Here is a 15194-nt window from a genome sequence, read left to right as displayed (position 1 = left end):
TATGTAAATTGGCTTAACTTGGCTATGCAAACAGTTTGGAATTTCCAACAATGTTTCTTATAAAAACAAGACGTGGAAACGTGTTCAATACCATTTAATTTATTCCGTTCCAAATTAAGGTGCAACCAGCCTCCTGTGATCTCTAGCAACCGCTAGTTGCTCCAGTGCCTTTCCGTTCACCTTCACACTCCTGGGCCAGACTACACTCAATCATAGGACCTACTGAAGGGATGAGTCTTCAATAAAGACTTAAAGGTTGAGACCGAGGCTGTGTTTCTCACATGGATAGGCAGACCATTCCATAAAAATMGAGCTCTATAGGTGAAAGCCCTGCCTCCAGCTGTTTGCTTAGAAATTCTAGGGTCAATAAGGAGGCCTGCGTCTTGTGACCGTAGTGTACGTGTAGGTATGTACAGCAGGACCAAATCGGAAAGATAGGTAGGAGAAATCCCATGTAATGCTTCGTAGGTTAGCAGTAAAACCTTGAAATCAGCCCTTGCCTTAACAGGAAGCCAGTTTAGAGAGGCTAGCACGGGAGTAATATGATCAAATATGATCAAAGACAAGAGTAATTATATACATTTGGTAAAACATCAATTTACTTTAGGGAAAGCCAGCATCTGAACCGTGGACTCCCCCACTTTCCTTTCCAATTTGCAAATGGCTGAAACCAGAGATCTGTATATAATGACGAGATGCTCATGTCTCTGCCCTAACAATAGGAGTAGTTGCCCCGAAGGCGGGAAGGCAGGCGACAAGTTTAGGTCTGCGTATTAAGCCCATAGAAATGCATTGGGCTTATTCTGGACAGATTTTGGCTAGTGAGCCCTCTCGGTCACCTCTTCCTCTCTGCTGAAACTATCTCACCGGAGAAAGCATCTGAGCGAGCAATACATGGCTCCTCTGTTTTACTATATCTAGCCCATGGATCTGATGCTGTCTGGACAGAAATAGTATGAGATGCCATATTTCTTTTGTCCAGACATCATCAGATACATGGTCTACCCATGCTGAGACAGAGTGGAGCGGTTTCTATCGCTCCGATGCTTTATATGAGATTTATGAGTGTCGGCACGTGTCTCGCTCAAATAAATGATCAACATTTCAATACCTTATTTGGACGGGCAAGGTTTTGGTAGGGCGAGCCAGGCCCCCTAAATCCCAACCGTAACACAGGCCTTGGTCGCAGGTTTGTGGAGAACTTCACAATTGCGGTAATAATCTGCGCAGAATGTCATTGAGCACTTGCACCATGTACTTTCATGTAATCTCAACTGCAATGCAGGTAATTTGATGAAGCACAGTGATAACACATTTATCTGTTGTATAAATAAACATCTGACTTCGTATTCTCATTTGAATTTTGCTGTGCTTTAAAATGGTTGAAGGCACAGTGATAGACATTTGGGTGACAACTAAACCAAAACTATGACATTGTTTTTCAATTGGAATATAGTTCTGTGTTTAGATGGTTGAAAGCATTGCTATAACACATTGAAAATTTGACCGGACAAACTTTTGGCTTTCTTTTTGAGTGGGTGAATATAGTTTGTAATGTTATTGCTCAACGTCTCAATCAAATATTACCTAAATATCCACATTGAAATGACTTGGTGTGCCCAGTGAGAAGGATCAGCCTCCCAGACAGATTAGTCCTGGACTAGAAAACTCTTTCAACTGAGAAAACTGGTCCCGAGTGTTATATTTGGATCCACTTCAGTACGTTTTCATATCTTGTAATTCCGCACTTAATCTTGGAATCRATATACTGCGTGTCTTTCCCCCATTTCTGTATGCAATAATCTTCACAACCCATAGACAGCAGGAGTGAATGCAAACTGCAATGTTATATTTAGGCCACAGGGTGGTGACATAACAAAAAGGTTGTTTAGATTTCTCTTTCCATGAACAAAATCCAGCACTGATGACAAGTTAATTTAAGATACGGCCCATAATGTCGTAGGCCTTCACACATTCATTGTTACTCATCCGGTCTGAGATATTGGATCATACAGGTGTAATGCTTTCTCCAGGTGGTAAAATAAATCAATTATACACCTTTACAACCATTCATCTTTTAATTAAAAATATTGATAGAGTATTTTCAATATACATATAAGTTGAACTTAAACACTGTACATAGTTGTCTATGGTTGAGCATATATACATACATTAGCACAACAGCCATCAGTGTGTCTACGTTCCATTATCAGTTATAACTAATCGATTACTAGTATTTATAAGATGTTCTGTGATATTCAATGTTATCATTTTGTGTTTGTTTTGTAATTCTATCCCTGTATTACATAATGCATATACATTACAGTATCACAAAAGGCRAGTCTTGAACATTGTTTCATATTTTTCCATCTTTAAAACAGCAAAAGCATTTGCCATTGAATACCACTACACATACAAGTATGTCACATACTATATGTTATTTTGAGTCGGAGCTAGTCTCCATACAACAAAAATTGTCACACATCCTCTGCGATGTCGTGGCTAATCCTTTTTAGCATTTGGCTTTTCTTCCTGTCTGACCTTCTGTGCGCATAAAACGGACATAAGACGGTGTCTTACATCAAATCAAATTTTATTGGTCGCATACACATGTTTATCAGATGTTATTGCAGGTGTAGCYAAATGCTTGTGTTCCTAGCTCCAACAGTGTCTCTCTGCTCCAGTGTACTGGCAATAGCTATTCTCCAGTGATACAGAGGTTGAGGATAGGCTTAGAAGGAAAACCTACATGCTTCATTTAAGCTGTTCTATTCATTTAACTCCAGCCATTAATATGAACCAGTCCCCYGATTTAAAGTGACACAAACCTCCACTTCATATTTAATGGGTAGTCTTGTGTGCCACGCTTTGTTTCTTGGATCTACTACAAGTATCTTGTTCATAACCTAGCAGAACAATATTACCTTGCTACACACAGACATGTCTGAATAGAGCCATCAAGACTAAGGGTAAAAATTGGACAGTAGAGTTTTGCCAAAGTAAATGCTATCAAAAGAAGTCCAGATTGACTCAAGGGTAGTTTGATCAGTGACATAGCCAAAATCACTTTGTAATTGTTTTATGCCTTGTATCTTTTATGCCTCATCTTAGACTCATTTGATGTGACACCTTTTGGGTCTATTATCCATTAATATATTTGTCATCAGCTTGGGATGTTGACAAGTTGAAACCTCTTTGGTTTTGTACCCAGTCCGTCACATACGATTCAACGAATAGCCTCAAATACAATCAAAAGAAAAATAGTAAATATCTTATTTACAATTTCCTTGTGGAGAGCAACCAAAAATCATTCCAACTCAATGGTGGAACCATATATAACCACTATCTTAGCCGATAAATTCAAATGTAATTGACAAAATGTGTCAAATTGTATTTTATACTATAAGCTATTCCTATGCAGTAAAATAGTAATGTTTTAAGCGCTGTGTCTAAAGAGCATTGGCATGAAGTTTTATACAAGGTACATGAAAAGGCAACGATTACCTAGGATTTAGAAAATGTTGCAGAAAATATCATTCTAGTATGCCCAGTCTTTTTTTAAACTTTCTTAACTGCATGTGGCTAGACAMGTATTCAGCAGTAGTCCACCATATTTGAGAATAAAATTWATAATATATGCAAATTTGGTTTGAAGCACAGGGCGGCAGGTAGCCTAGCGCTTAAAGCGTTCGAATACCCCAGCCAACAAGGTGAAAATCTGTCAATGTGCRCTTGAGCAAGGCACATAACCCTAATTTGCTCCAGGGGTGCAGCACTACTATTGCTGACCCTGTAAAACACAMTTCACTGCACCTATCCGTGTATGTGACAATTAAACATATATATTTATATTTGGTCCTAATCTACAGTTGTCATATCGATACAATCTCCGCGTAATGCATAAAGTAAAACATCAGTGGGATCCACGCATTGACTGTTCTTGCTGTAATACACAGGCAACACACACGCATTGACTGTTCTTGCTGTAATACACAGGCAACACACACGCATTGACCAGTGGGTGTCATGACATCTTGTCCCCATTTTTAAAGTGATGTCATCGAATGGCCTTCATAGGACGTGGTAGATAGAGTAAATACAACCACGAAAAAAGTTGCATTGGAAAACTTTGTAAAAAATACATTGATTGATAGTACAATAATAATTTAAAAAAAGATACTGCACAAATGTATGAAATCCAGATCTATGCATCCTTAGCATACAAACTGAGTATAAAAAGTGTAAAAAAAAAAAAGTATTTCCATATACTTAATTAAATAAAACTGCCTTATGTAGCAACACAGTCCATCTCTTTTAAGGTCTTACTAATGATCTCACTGCATTTTGACCGGATCAAATGCCCCAGCTTCTCGAAGGCCAATTCAAGCTTTAATGCTCYAGTTAGACATATCTTAGTGGCAGTTGAATCTTTTCCTTTTGAAAATCTACGTGTGTAAGTACAGCGTTGAAGGGTAAAGGGACAATGCACCGTGGCAGACTGGCGTTACACCAGCGAGCCAGCCTGGTTCTGAGCTGGCACCATGATGGGCACCCCTCCCATGCGGGAGATGTTGGACGCAGTCACAATGGTGGGCAGAGGTGGTGGGCGCGGGGAAGCAGGTGCTGCCTGGGGCTGGGTATAGGACTGTGGGTGCTTGGTTCTGGGCATGGGGCTACCGTTGGCACTGGATGCTGCAGAATTAGCCAGTTGAACACGGGGCAGGGGTGTAGCCACGTTGTAGCCGTAGTCCGGCACGGCGTGGTCGTGGGTGGATGCTCCGTGGCGTGGTCCAGCGCGGTAGCCAGAGACGCTGCCTGTGGCTGTGATGATGGAGGCTGTGTCAGAGGGAGGGCGTTGGGGATAATGCTGGAGGTGGTGGTTGTGGTGSTGGTGCTGGGACGAGGGCTCCCTCTGGTGGGGCCTGTTGGCAGTGGTGGTGATGGAGGAGAGTGTGCCGTTCTTGGAGACCACGTCCGATCCTGAGCCGGCGCTCTTGGCCCACGAGATGCGCTTGGGCGCCTGAGCGTCCTCCCTGGGGATGAAGAGGGGAAAAAGAGAGGAGGGAAAGAGAGAGGGAGCAAGGGAGAAGGGGTGAGAGACTGGCTGACATGCATTTGGGCACATGAACGCATGCAACACAGAAATATTGTGAAAGGGAGTCTAACTTGATGTCGTTGGCCCGTTCCTCTTCATAGTCTCTCTTTCGCCTCAGAAGGTAGARGAGGAAGAGGATGATGAATATGAAGACCAACACAGAGCCCACCGTGGCTCCAGCAATCATCCCTGCATTAGTCGCTGGGGAAACACACATACACATTTGCACTACAGATCTGTGGAATAGTACCGTCACTCTCCAGGGTAAATAACAACTTTAGCCAGATCAAGAGCCTTTGTGGTTGAAACGATAATAAAACTACTGTAGTGTCATGTTTTTGTACATTAGTTCTGTTTTTACATGAACTCTACTCAGCTCTCTTCCCCCAACAGTGCAAGAACAGCAGCCTGTGACTGTTCAGRGTTTTTAAAGGACTAGGCAGAGTTGACTTCTTTGTGGAAGTCTAAAGACACAAAGAACGTACATACAAAAAAGGCTATTAAACCTCATTAAATTTCGATGAATTTATTTAACAGAACAGCATCCCTGCATTGCCTTTTCCACCAAATTGATGTTTCCTTTAAAAAAAAGAAGCTTTATTGCATCTAATTTAGAGTCTACCAGACCACTTTTTGAGGAAATAAACTTTAGTGGGTCCTAGATGAGAGAGAGAGATGACTTAGCTACCTAGTGCAGGAATTTCAACAAAACTATAGATATATAAATAAATAAAATAAAAATATATAAAACATTTATTTTTTTATAAACGTGAAACGTGCATTACACCCTTTTTAGAGGAATGCACAATTAAGTGAAGGGCAGTGCATCAGTCCCGATTAAAATTCATTCTTAATTACTTGCTCTGGATATCTGCATGCTCTGGTTTTCTAAGCCATTTCACYTACCAGGAGTCAACAATATTAGGAWGCACATTTCTCTACATTCTGACTGGTCCATATAGTGTATAGTGAGTCATGTGGGTACTTCAGTACGTACAGGTAATGACCTCCAGGTTGATGTAGCAGCTGTCATTGCCAGCTGTGTTGCTGGCCGTACAAACGTACTTCCCCGACATGCTGCTGCTCAAGTTGCTCAGCTTCAGCGTGCCCGTTTTTTCATCTGTAATGCACGCACACACACACACACACACACACAGAGAGATATAAACTTATACAGTGTCCATCATATTAGGACAGCATTGTCAGTCCTACTGAGAGACTGTGGCTGTCCTTATATGGACACCGTGCATTGGTCATATGAAATTCCTCAAATTAAATCCCTACTAACCAGAAAATAAAATGTACCAAACAATGTGGGATACCCATCTAATTATTGCATACCATAAAGGAGAGGAAATAATTGATCTAACTATGGGAACACTGACTATGCGTTTGGAAGAGAGGTTCAAACGAGTGCATTTGAGGAGAGTCAAATGAGGATTCAACCTCATCTGTGCTTTAATCTTGTTCCAAACAGATTAGCCGCTAAATCTCCAAGTCAGAACAGAACAATGACACAGGCATACCAAAAGAAACTCAGAGATGTGTTTATTCACCATCCTTTTGATTGCCTGTGCCATTTTACATTGTGTCCTTAAATCCACATAGATACATGTTAGCCACATACGCATGTAGTGTATTACTAAATACAGATTGAAATAACTCACACAATTGTTATACCTGGATGCGGTTACACTGTCATTACCTAGCACCTGTAACTTTAGGACACATCATGTAAAGTGAGACCTGATTGTCTCAATTCACATTTCACTTTCCAAAACCTCTGGCAAAGTTATACCCTCTGCTTTGTCATTCCATTTGCTTATTGTAGATACAGTACCTTTCTAATCCAGAACAACTCACATTAGGTGCTTACAACAACTTGGCTGAACTACATACTATTACAGTACTCTCAAAGTTCTTATTCTCATCAAAATGTAGAAATAGAGCACGCTCTAGCTGAAATACAGGACAATTACAATAAATACACTATTTCATAGTAACCCCCGAAAAATTCTTAGGATGTTGGTTAATAAAGCTAGACCACCATGTTCCAGATGTCAGGCAGCAGGTAGTTACTCACTGAGCATGGGAGAGAAGAAGACCTCGGACGGGGGGCTGGTCTTCTTCCACTTGTACATTGGGATGGGCTTMCCTGACTTAGACTTGCAGCTTAGTGTGACGTTGCCCTTCAGAACTGGCTTCCCTGACAGAGAGCACTCTGGGACAGCAGGAGGGACTGAGACAGAGGAGAGAGGTTTAAGAGATAGTTAGTTGACCATTTGTGATGAGATGCTGAGTTAGAGACAGTATTTGAATAATAACAGATAAAATAATGTTTAGGATTTAGGGTAGTGGCAAACTGACAAACTTTTTGTATTAAGATYCATGCAGGAACATGTGTGTACAGGTATGTGGTGCGCATGTACTATATGTGGGTATAACTGCAAGTACAGCACATCTGTAAGTGTGCGCGCACCTGTGTGCACCCCTTCCCTTTTTCCACATTTGTTACGTTACAGCRTTATTCTAAAATGGATTACATAAAAAATAAAAAAATAAAAACATTTCTCACCAATCTACACACACACACAACCCCAAAATCGCAACGCAAAAAAACAGTTTTTTTTGAGAAAACCCACCCAGAAATTCCTTATTTACATACAATACCGGTCAAAATTTGGACATACCTACTCATTCCAGGGTTTTTCTTTATGCTTTATTTTTGTCTACATTGTAGAATAACAGTGAAGACATCAAAAAACTATGAAATAACACATATGGAATCATGTAGTAACCAATCATGTAGTAATCAAAATATATTTCATATTTGAGATACTTAAGTAGCCACCCTTTGCCTTGATGACATCTTTGCACATTCTTGGCATTCTCTCAACCAGCTTCATTAGGCAGTCACCTGGAATGCATTTCAATTAGCAGGTGTGCCTTGTTAAAAGTTGATTTGCGGAATTTCTTTCCTTCTTAATGCGTTTGAGCCAATCAGTTGTGTTGRGACAAGGAGGGGGGTATACAGAAGATAGACCTATTTGGTAAWAAAGTCCATATTATGMCAAGAACAGCTCAAATAAGCAAAGAGAAATGACAGTCCATCATTACTTTAAGACATCTAGGTCAGTCAATCAGGAAAATGTCAAGAATTTTGAAAGTTTCTTCAAGTGCAGATGCAAAAACCATCAAGCGCTATGATGAAACTGTCTCTCATGAGGACCGCCACAGGAAAGGAAGACCAAGAGTTACCTCTGRTGCAGAGGACAAGTTCATTAGAGTTACCAGCCTCGGAAATTGCAGCCCAAATAAATGCTTACCAGAGTACAAGTAACAGACACATCTCAACATCAACTGTTCAGAGGAGACTGTGTGAATCAGGCCTTCATGGTCGAATTGCTGCAAAGAAACCACTACTAAAGGACACCAATAAGAAGAAGAGACTTGCTTGGGCCAAGAAACATGAGCAATGGACATTAGACCGGTGGAAATCTCTCCTTTGGTCTGATGAGTCTAAATTTTAGATTTTTGTTTCCAACCGCTGTTTCTTTGTGAGACGCAAAGTATATTAACAGATATTCTCCTCATGTGTGGTTCCCACCGTGAAACATAGGGAAGGAGGTGTGATGGTGCTTTGCTGGTGACACTGTCTGATTTATTTAGAATTCAAGGCCCACTTGGCTACCATAGCATTCTGCAGCAACARGCCATCCCATCTGGTTTGCGCTTAGTGGGACTATCATTTGTTTTTCAACAGGACAATGACCCAAAACACACCCCCAGGCMGAGTAAGGGCTATTTGACCAAGGAGGAGAGTTACGGAGTGCTGCATCAGATGACCTGGCCTCCACAATCACCCAACCTCAAACCAATTGAGATGGTTTGGGATAAGATGGATCGCAGAGTGAAGGAAAAGCAGCCAACAAGTGCTTAACATTTGTGAGAACTCCATGACTGTTGGAAYAGCATAAGCTGGTTGAGAGAATGCAAAGTGTCTGGAAATATATTTTGGTTACTACATGATTCCAAATGTGTTATTTCATAGTTTTGATGTCTTCACTATTATTCTACAATCTACAATTAGTCAAAATAAAGAAAAAAAATGTTGAATGAGTAGGTGTGTCCAAACTTTTGACTGGTACTGTAAGTATTCAGACACTGCTATGAAACTCAAAATTGAGCTCAGGTGCATTCTGTTCCCATTGATCATTCTTGAGATGTTTCTAAAACTTGGGAGTCCACCTTTGGTAAATTCAAATGATTGGGCATGATTTGTAAAGGCACACGCCTGTCTATATAAGGTCCCACAGTTGACAGTGCATGTCAAAGTAAAAACCACACCATGAGGTCGAAAGAATTGTCTGTAGAGCTCCAAGACAGGATTGTGTAGAGGCACCGATCTGGGGAAGGGTACCAATAACATGTCTGCAGCATTGAAGATCCCCAAGAACAAAGTGCCCTCCATCATTCTTAAATGGAAGAAGCTTGTAACCACCAAGACTATTCCTACAGCTGGCCGCCCGGCCAAACTGAGCAATCGGGGGAGAAGGGCCTTGGTCAGGGAGGTGACCAAGAACCCGGTGGTGACTGACAGAGCGCCAGAGTTCCTCTATGGAGATGGGAGAACTTTCCAGAATTACAACCATCCCTGCAGCACTCCACCAATCAGGCCATTATGGTATAGTGGCCAGACGGAACCCACTCCTCAGTAAAAGGTACGACAGCCTGCTTCGAGTTTGCCAAAATGCACTTAAAATACTCTGACCATGAGAAACWKMYMTCTCTGGTCTGATGAAACCAAAATGTAAATCTTTGGCCTGAWTTCCAAGCGTCACATCTGGAGGAAACCTGGCACCATCCCTACGGTYAAGCATGGTGGTGGATGCATCATCCTAAGTGGATGTTTTTCAGTGGCAGGGACTGGGAGACTAGTCAGGATAGAGAGAAAGATGAACGGAGCAAAGTACAGAGGGATCCTTGATGAAGTCCTGAGCACTCTGGAGCAGGTTCTCAGACTGACYTGACGGTTCACCTTCCAACAGGACAACAACCCTAAGCACACAGTCAAGACAATGCAGGAGTGGCTTTGGGACAAGTCTCTGAATGTCTTGGAGTGGCCCAGCCCTTTGGCAGCGWTTACAGCCACAAGTCTTCTTGGGTATGATGCTACAAGCTTGGTACACCTCTATTTGGGGAGTTTCTCCCATTCTTCTCTCACAGAACCTGATCGAACATRTTTGGAGACCTGAAAAAAGCTGTGCAGCGACACTCCCCATTCAACCTGACAGAGCTTGAGAGGATGTGCAGAGAAGAATGGGAGATACTCCCCAAATACAGGTGTGCCAAGCTTGTAGCGTCATACTCAAGGCTGTAATCTCTGCTGTAAGGTGCTTCAACAAAGTACTGAGTAAAGGGTCTGAATACTTAGTGAAATATCACATTTACATATTTCGCAAAAAAGTCAAAAAAAGTTTTTGCTATGTCATTATGGGGTATTGTGTGTAGATTAATMATGTTTTTATTTAATCCATTTTAGAATAAGGCTGTAACGTAACAAAATGCAGAAAAAGTACAACGGTCTGAATACTTTCAGAATGCATTGTATGTACATGATTGCCTCATTCTACATATACAGCTCTTATAAAGAATACACAGATGGCATGCTGTATGACTACATGAACTACATAAGGGGTCTCCTTGTCCTTACCATTGACGTTGAGGCTAAGTTCTCCAGTCAGGCCCTGGGCCCCGGGGATGATGACCTGGCAGAGGTAGCGTCCTGAGTCCGACTCCTGCGTGTTGTTGATGTACAGGGACAGGTTGGCCGAGGGCATGGTGGCCGTGAAGCCCACGCGCTCCCCGAACTGGGGGCTGCCAAAACTGATCGAGTCTGGGGTGTACGAGATGATCTGTGTGGGGTGGATGGTGGGGACAAGAGCCATGAAGATTGTTGCAAAGCTCCCTCGAAAATCCTGTCCTTTTCTTAATTTTACACCATCTGCCATTAACAAGATGTTCTCTTAGCTGATGTTATGTTCTTAATAGAGCCATGAAAAGTGCATTGAGTAGGAATATAATTAGAGTACTTTAAAATATGACAAAAAGATTAGAAGATAATAACAAATCATATAGACCTTTATGCAAACAAGGTCTTTGGAGCTAAAGACTAACGGGCCGATTCAGAGTTGAGATAAGGGTTCTCTAGTTATGTCAGACTACCACCCCATGACTGGGCCTTTAGCCAAAGCAGCTTGCCATCTCAAGGCCAACAACTGCCATCTCCCAATCAACTGCTGGTGAATGCTACTGTAGTGGACTTTTTGTGTTTGTTTGATCCCCTTTGGGACTTGGTCCGTCTGTATACTATGGTAGGATAATCTGGAATAAGCAAACATACAGAATAAACCCACATAGGTCATTAGATAACATTGTCTGTGGATGTAAGTTTTGGGGAAGAAGTCAGATGACAGTTATGGCCCACTACTCACTTTCGCCAGCTTAATATGTTTTGTAAAGGGTTAAACCCAACCTAACCCCAAAATCACAACTCTGTTCAGTGGTCTTTCTAGGGAGTTTTTCCTAGCCACCGTGCTTCTACACCTGCATTGCTTGCTGTTTGGGGTTTTAGGCTGGGTTTCTGTACAGCACTTTGAGATATCAGCTGATGTAAGAAGGGCTATATAAATACATTTGATTTGATTTGTTTAGCATTGTTTCACTTGATGGCCTAATTTTCAGAAATGTTACATTTATGCATTTTCAAGCAAGGGTAAAATACAGTGAATAGATGGAGTGTTAAGCCTTTTATTTGATTCATTTAGGAGGTTTTCCAGATTAACAGTATAACAGCAGTCAAACATCCTTCATGATAATAATCCTCCACGTTACAGACACAGATGGCCAAGCAAATCAGATTTTCAGTTTTCATTGGAAGCTTGAGCAAAAACTGCACAGAACATAAACATATTTTTCTGAATACTCAGACAAATGATGTGAAGTATCACAGAAGTCAGAGTTTAACATTAAAACAAAACAAAATATAATACATTCATCATTTCAAGTTGACTTTAAAAAAATGCAATATTACAGATTAGTTAAATTTTTACACCAAAAACCTTTCCATGTACAAAGTACTTCTGACAAGGAAGTATGTAACTGGTATGCAGAGCTAACGCAGGTACCTTTTATTGTAGACTTATGATGTCACAGCAAATATGCCTTTGATTTAATGTTTGGTGCAAAAGTTCAAGTTACTGTACGTATCTCAAGTGAGGACAGCCCTTAAATCGTCAGACGATCAGCACAGATGCTAGAGGCACCACACACAACAAAACAGATCCTAAAACACACTCACCAGTTGGGTGTTATTGGCCACAAAGTTCCAGAGAACGGTGTCCTTGCCAGTGACGGAGCTGGGGCTGTACCAGGCCTGCAGCACCACTTTCTGACCCTCGATCACTTCCATGGTCCTCTGCGGCATCTGGATCTGGGCCAGCACACCTGGAGTTGGGAGAGGGGTACTTTACTTATACTTTGGATATCACTTTTAAACAAAGATTTATATAAAATAATTATATTATACATACACATACATGCATACAGTTGAAGTCAGAAGTGTACATACACCTTAGCCAAATACATTTAAACTCAGTTTCACAATTCCTGACATTTAATCCTAGTAAAAATTCCCTGTCTTAGGTCAGTTAGGATCACCACTTTATTTTAAGAAGGTGAAATGTCAGAATAATAGTAGAGAATGATTTATTTCAGCTTTTATTTCTTTCATCACATTCCCAGTGGATCAGACGTTTACATACACTCAATTAGTATTTGGTAGCAATTTGGTAGCATTGCCTTCAAATTGTTCAACTTCAGTCAAACGTTTGGGGTAGCCCATTCCTCCTGACAGAGCTGGTGTATCTGAGTCAGGTTTGTAGGCCTCCTTGCTCGCACACACTTTTCAGTTCTGCCCACAAATTGGGTTTGAGGTCAGGGCTGTGATGGCCAATCTAATACCTTGACTTTGTTGTCCTTAAGCCATTTTGCCACAACTTTGGAAGTATGCTTGGGGTCATTGTCCATTTAGAAGACCCACTTGCGACCAAGCTTTAACTTCCTGACTGATGTCTTGCGATGTTGCTTCAATATATCCACATAATGTTCCATCCTCATGATGTCATCTATTTTGTGAAGTGCACCAATCCCTCCTGCAGCAAAGCACTCACACAACATGATGCTGCCACCCCCGTGCTTCACGGTTGGGATGGTGTTCTTTGGCTTGCAAGCCTCCCCCTTTTTCCTCCAAACATAACGATGGTCATTATGGACAAACAGTTATATTTTTGTTTCATCAGACCAGAGGATTTTCTCCAAAAGGTATGATCTTTGTCCCCATGTGCAGTTGCAAACCGTAGTCTGGCTTTTTTATGGCGGTTTTGGAACAGTGACTTCTTCCTTGCTGAGCGGCCTTTCAGGTTATGTTGATATAGGACTCGTTTTACTGTGGATATAGATACTTTTGTACCCGTTTCCTCCAGCATCTTCACAAGGTCCTTTGCTGTTGTTCTGGGATTGATTTGCACTTTTCGCACCAAAGTACGTTCATCTCTAGGAGACAGAACGCGTCTCCTTCCCGAGCGGTATGACGGCTGCGTGGTCCCATGGTGTTTATACTTGCGTACTATTGTTTGTACAGATGAACATGGTACCTTCAGGCGTTTGGAAATTGCTCCCAAGGATGAGCCAGACTTGTGGAGGTCTACCATTGTTTTCTGAGGTCTTGGCTGATTTTTTGACTTTCCCATGATGTCAAGCAAAGAGGCACTGAGTTTGAAGGTAGGCCTTGAAATACATCCACAGGTACACCTCCAATTGACTCAAATGATGCCAATTAGCCTATCAAAAGCCATGACAATTTTCTGTAATTTTCCTAGTTGTTTAAAGGCACAGTCAACTTAGTGTATGTACATTTCTGACCCACTGGAATTGTGATACAGTGAATTATAAGTAAAATAATCTGTCTGTAAACAATTGTTGGAAAAATGACTTGTGTCATGCAAAGTAGATGTCCTAATCGACTTGCCAAAATTATAGTTTGTCAACAACAAATTGGTGCAGTGGTTGAAAAATGTGTTTTATTGACTCCAACCTAAGTGTATGTAAACTTCCGACTTCAACTGTGTGTGTGTGTGTGTGTGTATATATATATACACATATATATATATATATATATATATATATAAGCTGGAGAACATCTTTAAAGGACCCACCCCCAGAGGAAGTTGCCGCCACAATTTTGATGTAATTTCCTGTCCTAGAAAGGCAATGCACTTGTAGGTTCCACCTCCAAAGAATATCGATGACTACTTATACATATTCATGAATTGGGTGTGTGAATTTCCATGTGGAGTTGATAAACAACAAATCGGGCACTGACAGCTGTCAGTGTAGCTAGCATGCTAACCTTATCGACCTACCTAGATCTTGCTAACCTTATCTAGCTAGCTAATGTTATTTGTTGTTGCTGTTGTTGTTTTTTACACCGTATTCAAAACATTAGCCAGATTGCTCTATGACTGGTTCCGGAGATGGATTTGTCATAAGCATTGATTTATGGAAAACTTTGCCACAAATGGAAACCACCAGCCTCTCTTTGACTTCGCCCTCTTTTGTCAACTCCAACGTTTTGCCATCTTCCATAAATTGCAGACATGAATCAGCCATAGAAATAGTTAAAAAGAATAAGCTGATGCTCCAGTAATATGGGTAACTATTGAAAGATACAATGTAGAAAAACGCATATCTCCAGTACAGTCGTGGCCAAAAGTTGAGAATGACACAAATATTAATTTTCACAGTCTGCTGCCTCAGTTTGTATGATGGCAATTTGCATATACTCCAGAATGTTATGAAGAGTGATCAGATGAATTGCAATTAATTGCAAAGTCCCTCTTTGCCATGCAAATGAACTGAATTTAAAAAATAAAAAATTTCCTCTGCATTTCAGCCCTGCCACAAAAGGACCAGCTGACATGTCAGTGATTCTCTCGTTAATACAGGTGTGAGTGTTGACGAGGACAAGGCTGGAGATCAC

The 15194-nt window shown here is 41.1% G+C and overlaps 1 protein-coding gene across 2 annotated transcripts in view; it reads right to left on the bottom strand.

Annotated features, from left to right (window-relative positions):
* Positions 1 to 2574: 2574 nt before the first annotated feature.
* The window catches only part of LOC111982078 (endothelial cell-selective adhesion molecule), a 60113-nt gene continuing 47493 nt past the window's right edge, over positions 2575 to 15194 (bottom strand). For both annotated transcript variants that reach the window (XM_070449357.1, XM_024013624.2), the window contains exons 2-7: positions 12456 to 12601; positions 10809 to 11010; positions 7179 to 7334; positions 6093 to 6215; positions 5167 to 5296; positions 2575 to 5033 (exon numbers count right to left, since the gene is read on the bottom strand). In XM_070449357.1, coding sequence (XP_070305458.1) covers positions 4505 to 5033; positions 5167 to 5296; positions 6093 to 6215; positions 7179 to 7334; positions 10809 to 11010; positions 12456 to 12601 — 1286 coding nt within the window. In that variant the 3' untranslated portion in view covers positions 2575 to 4504. The remainder of the gene's footprint in view (positions 5034 to 5166; positions 5297 to 6092; positions 6216 to 7178; positions 7335 to 10808; positions 11011 to 12455; positions 12602 to 15194) is intronic.

Source organism: Salvelinus sp. IW2-2015, linkage group LG20, assembly GCF_002910315.2.
Source record: "Salvelinus sp. IW2-2015 linkage group LG20, ASM291031v2, whole genome shotgun sequence".
In the NCBI taxonomy this organism is placed as follows: Eukaryota; Metazoa; Chordata; class Actinopteri; order Salmoniformes; family Salmonidae; genus Salvelinus; species Salvelinus sp. IW2-2015.
The sequence above is the reverse complement of the archived record's forward strand: the minus strand, read 5'-3'. Positions and strand labels throughout refer to the sequence as shown.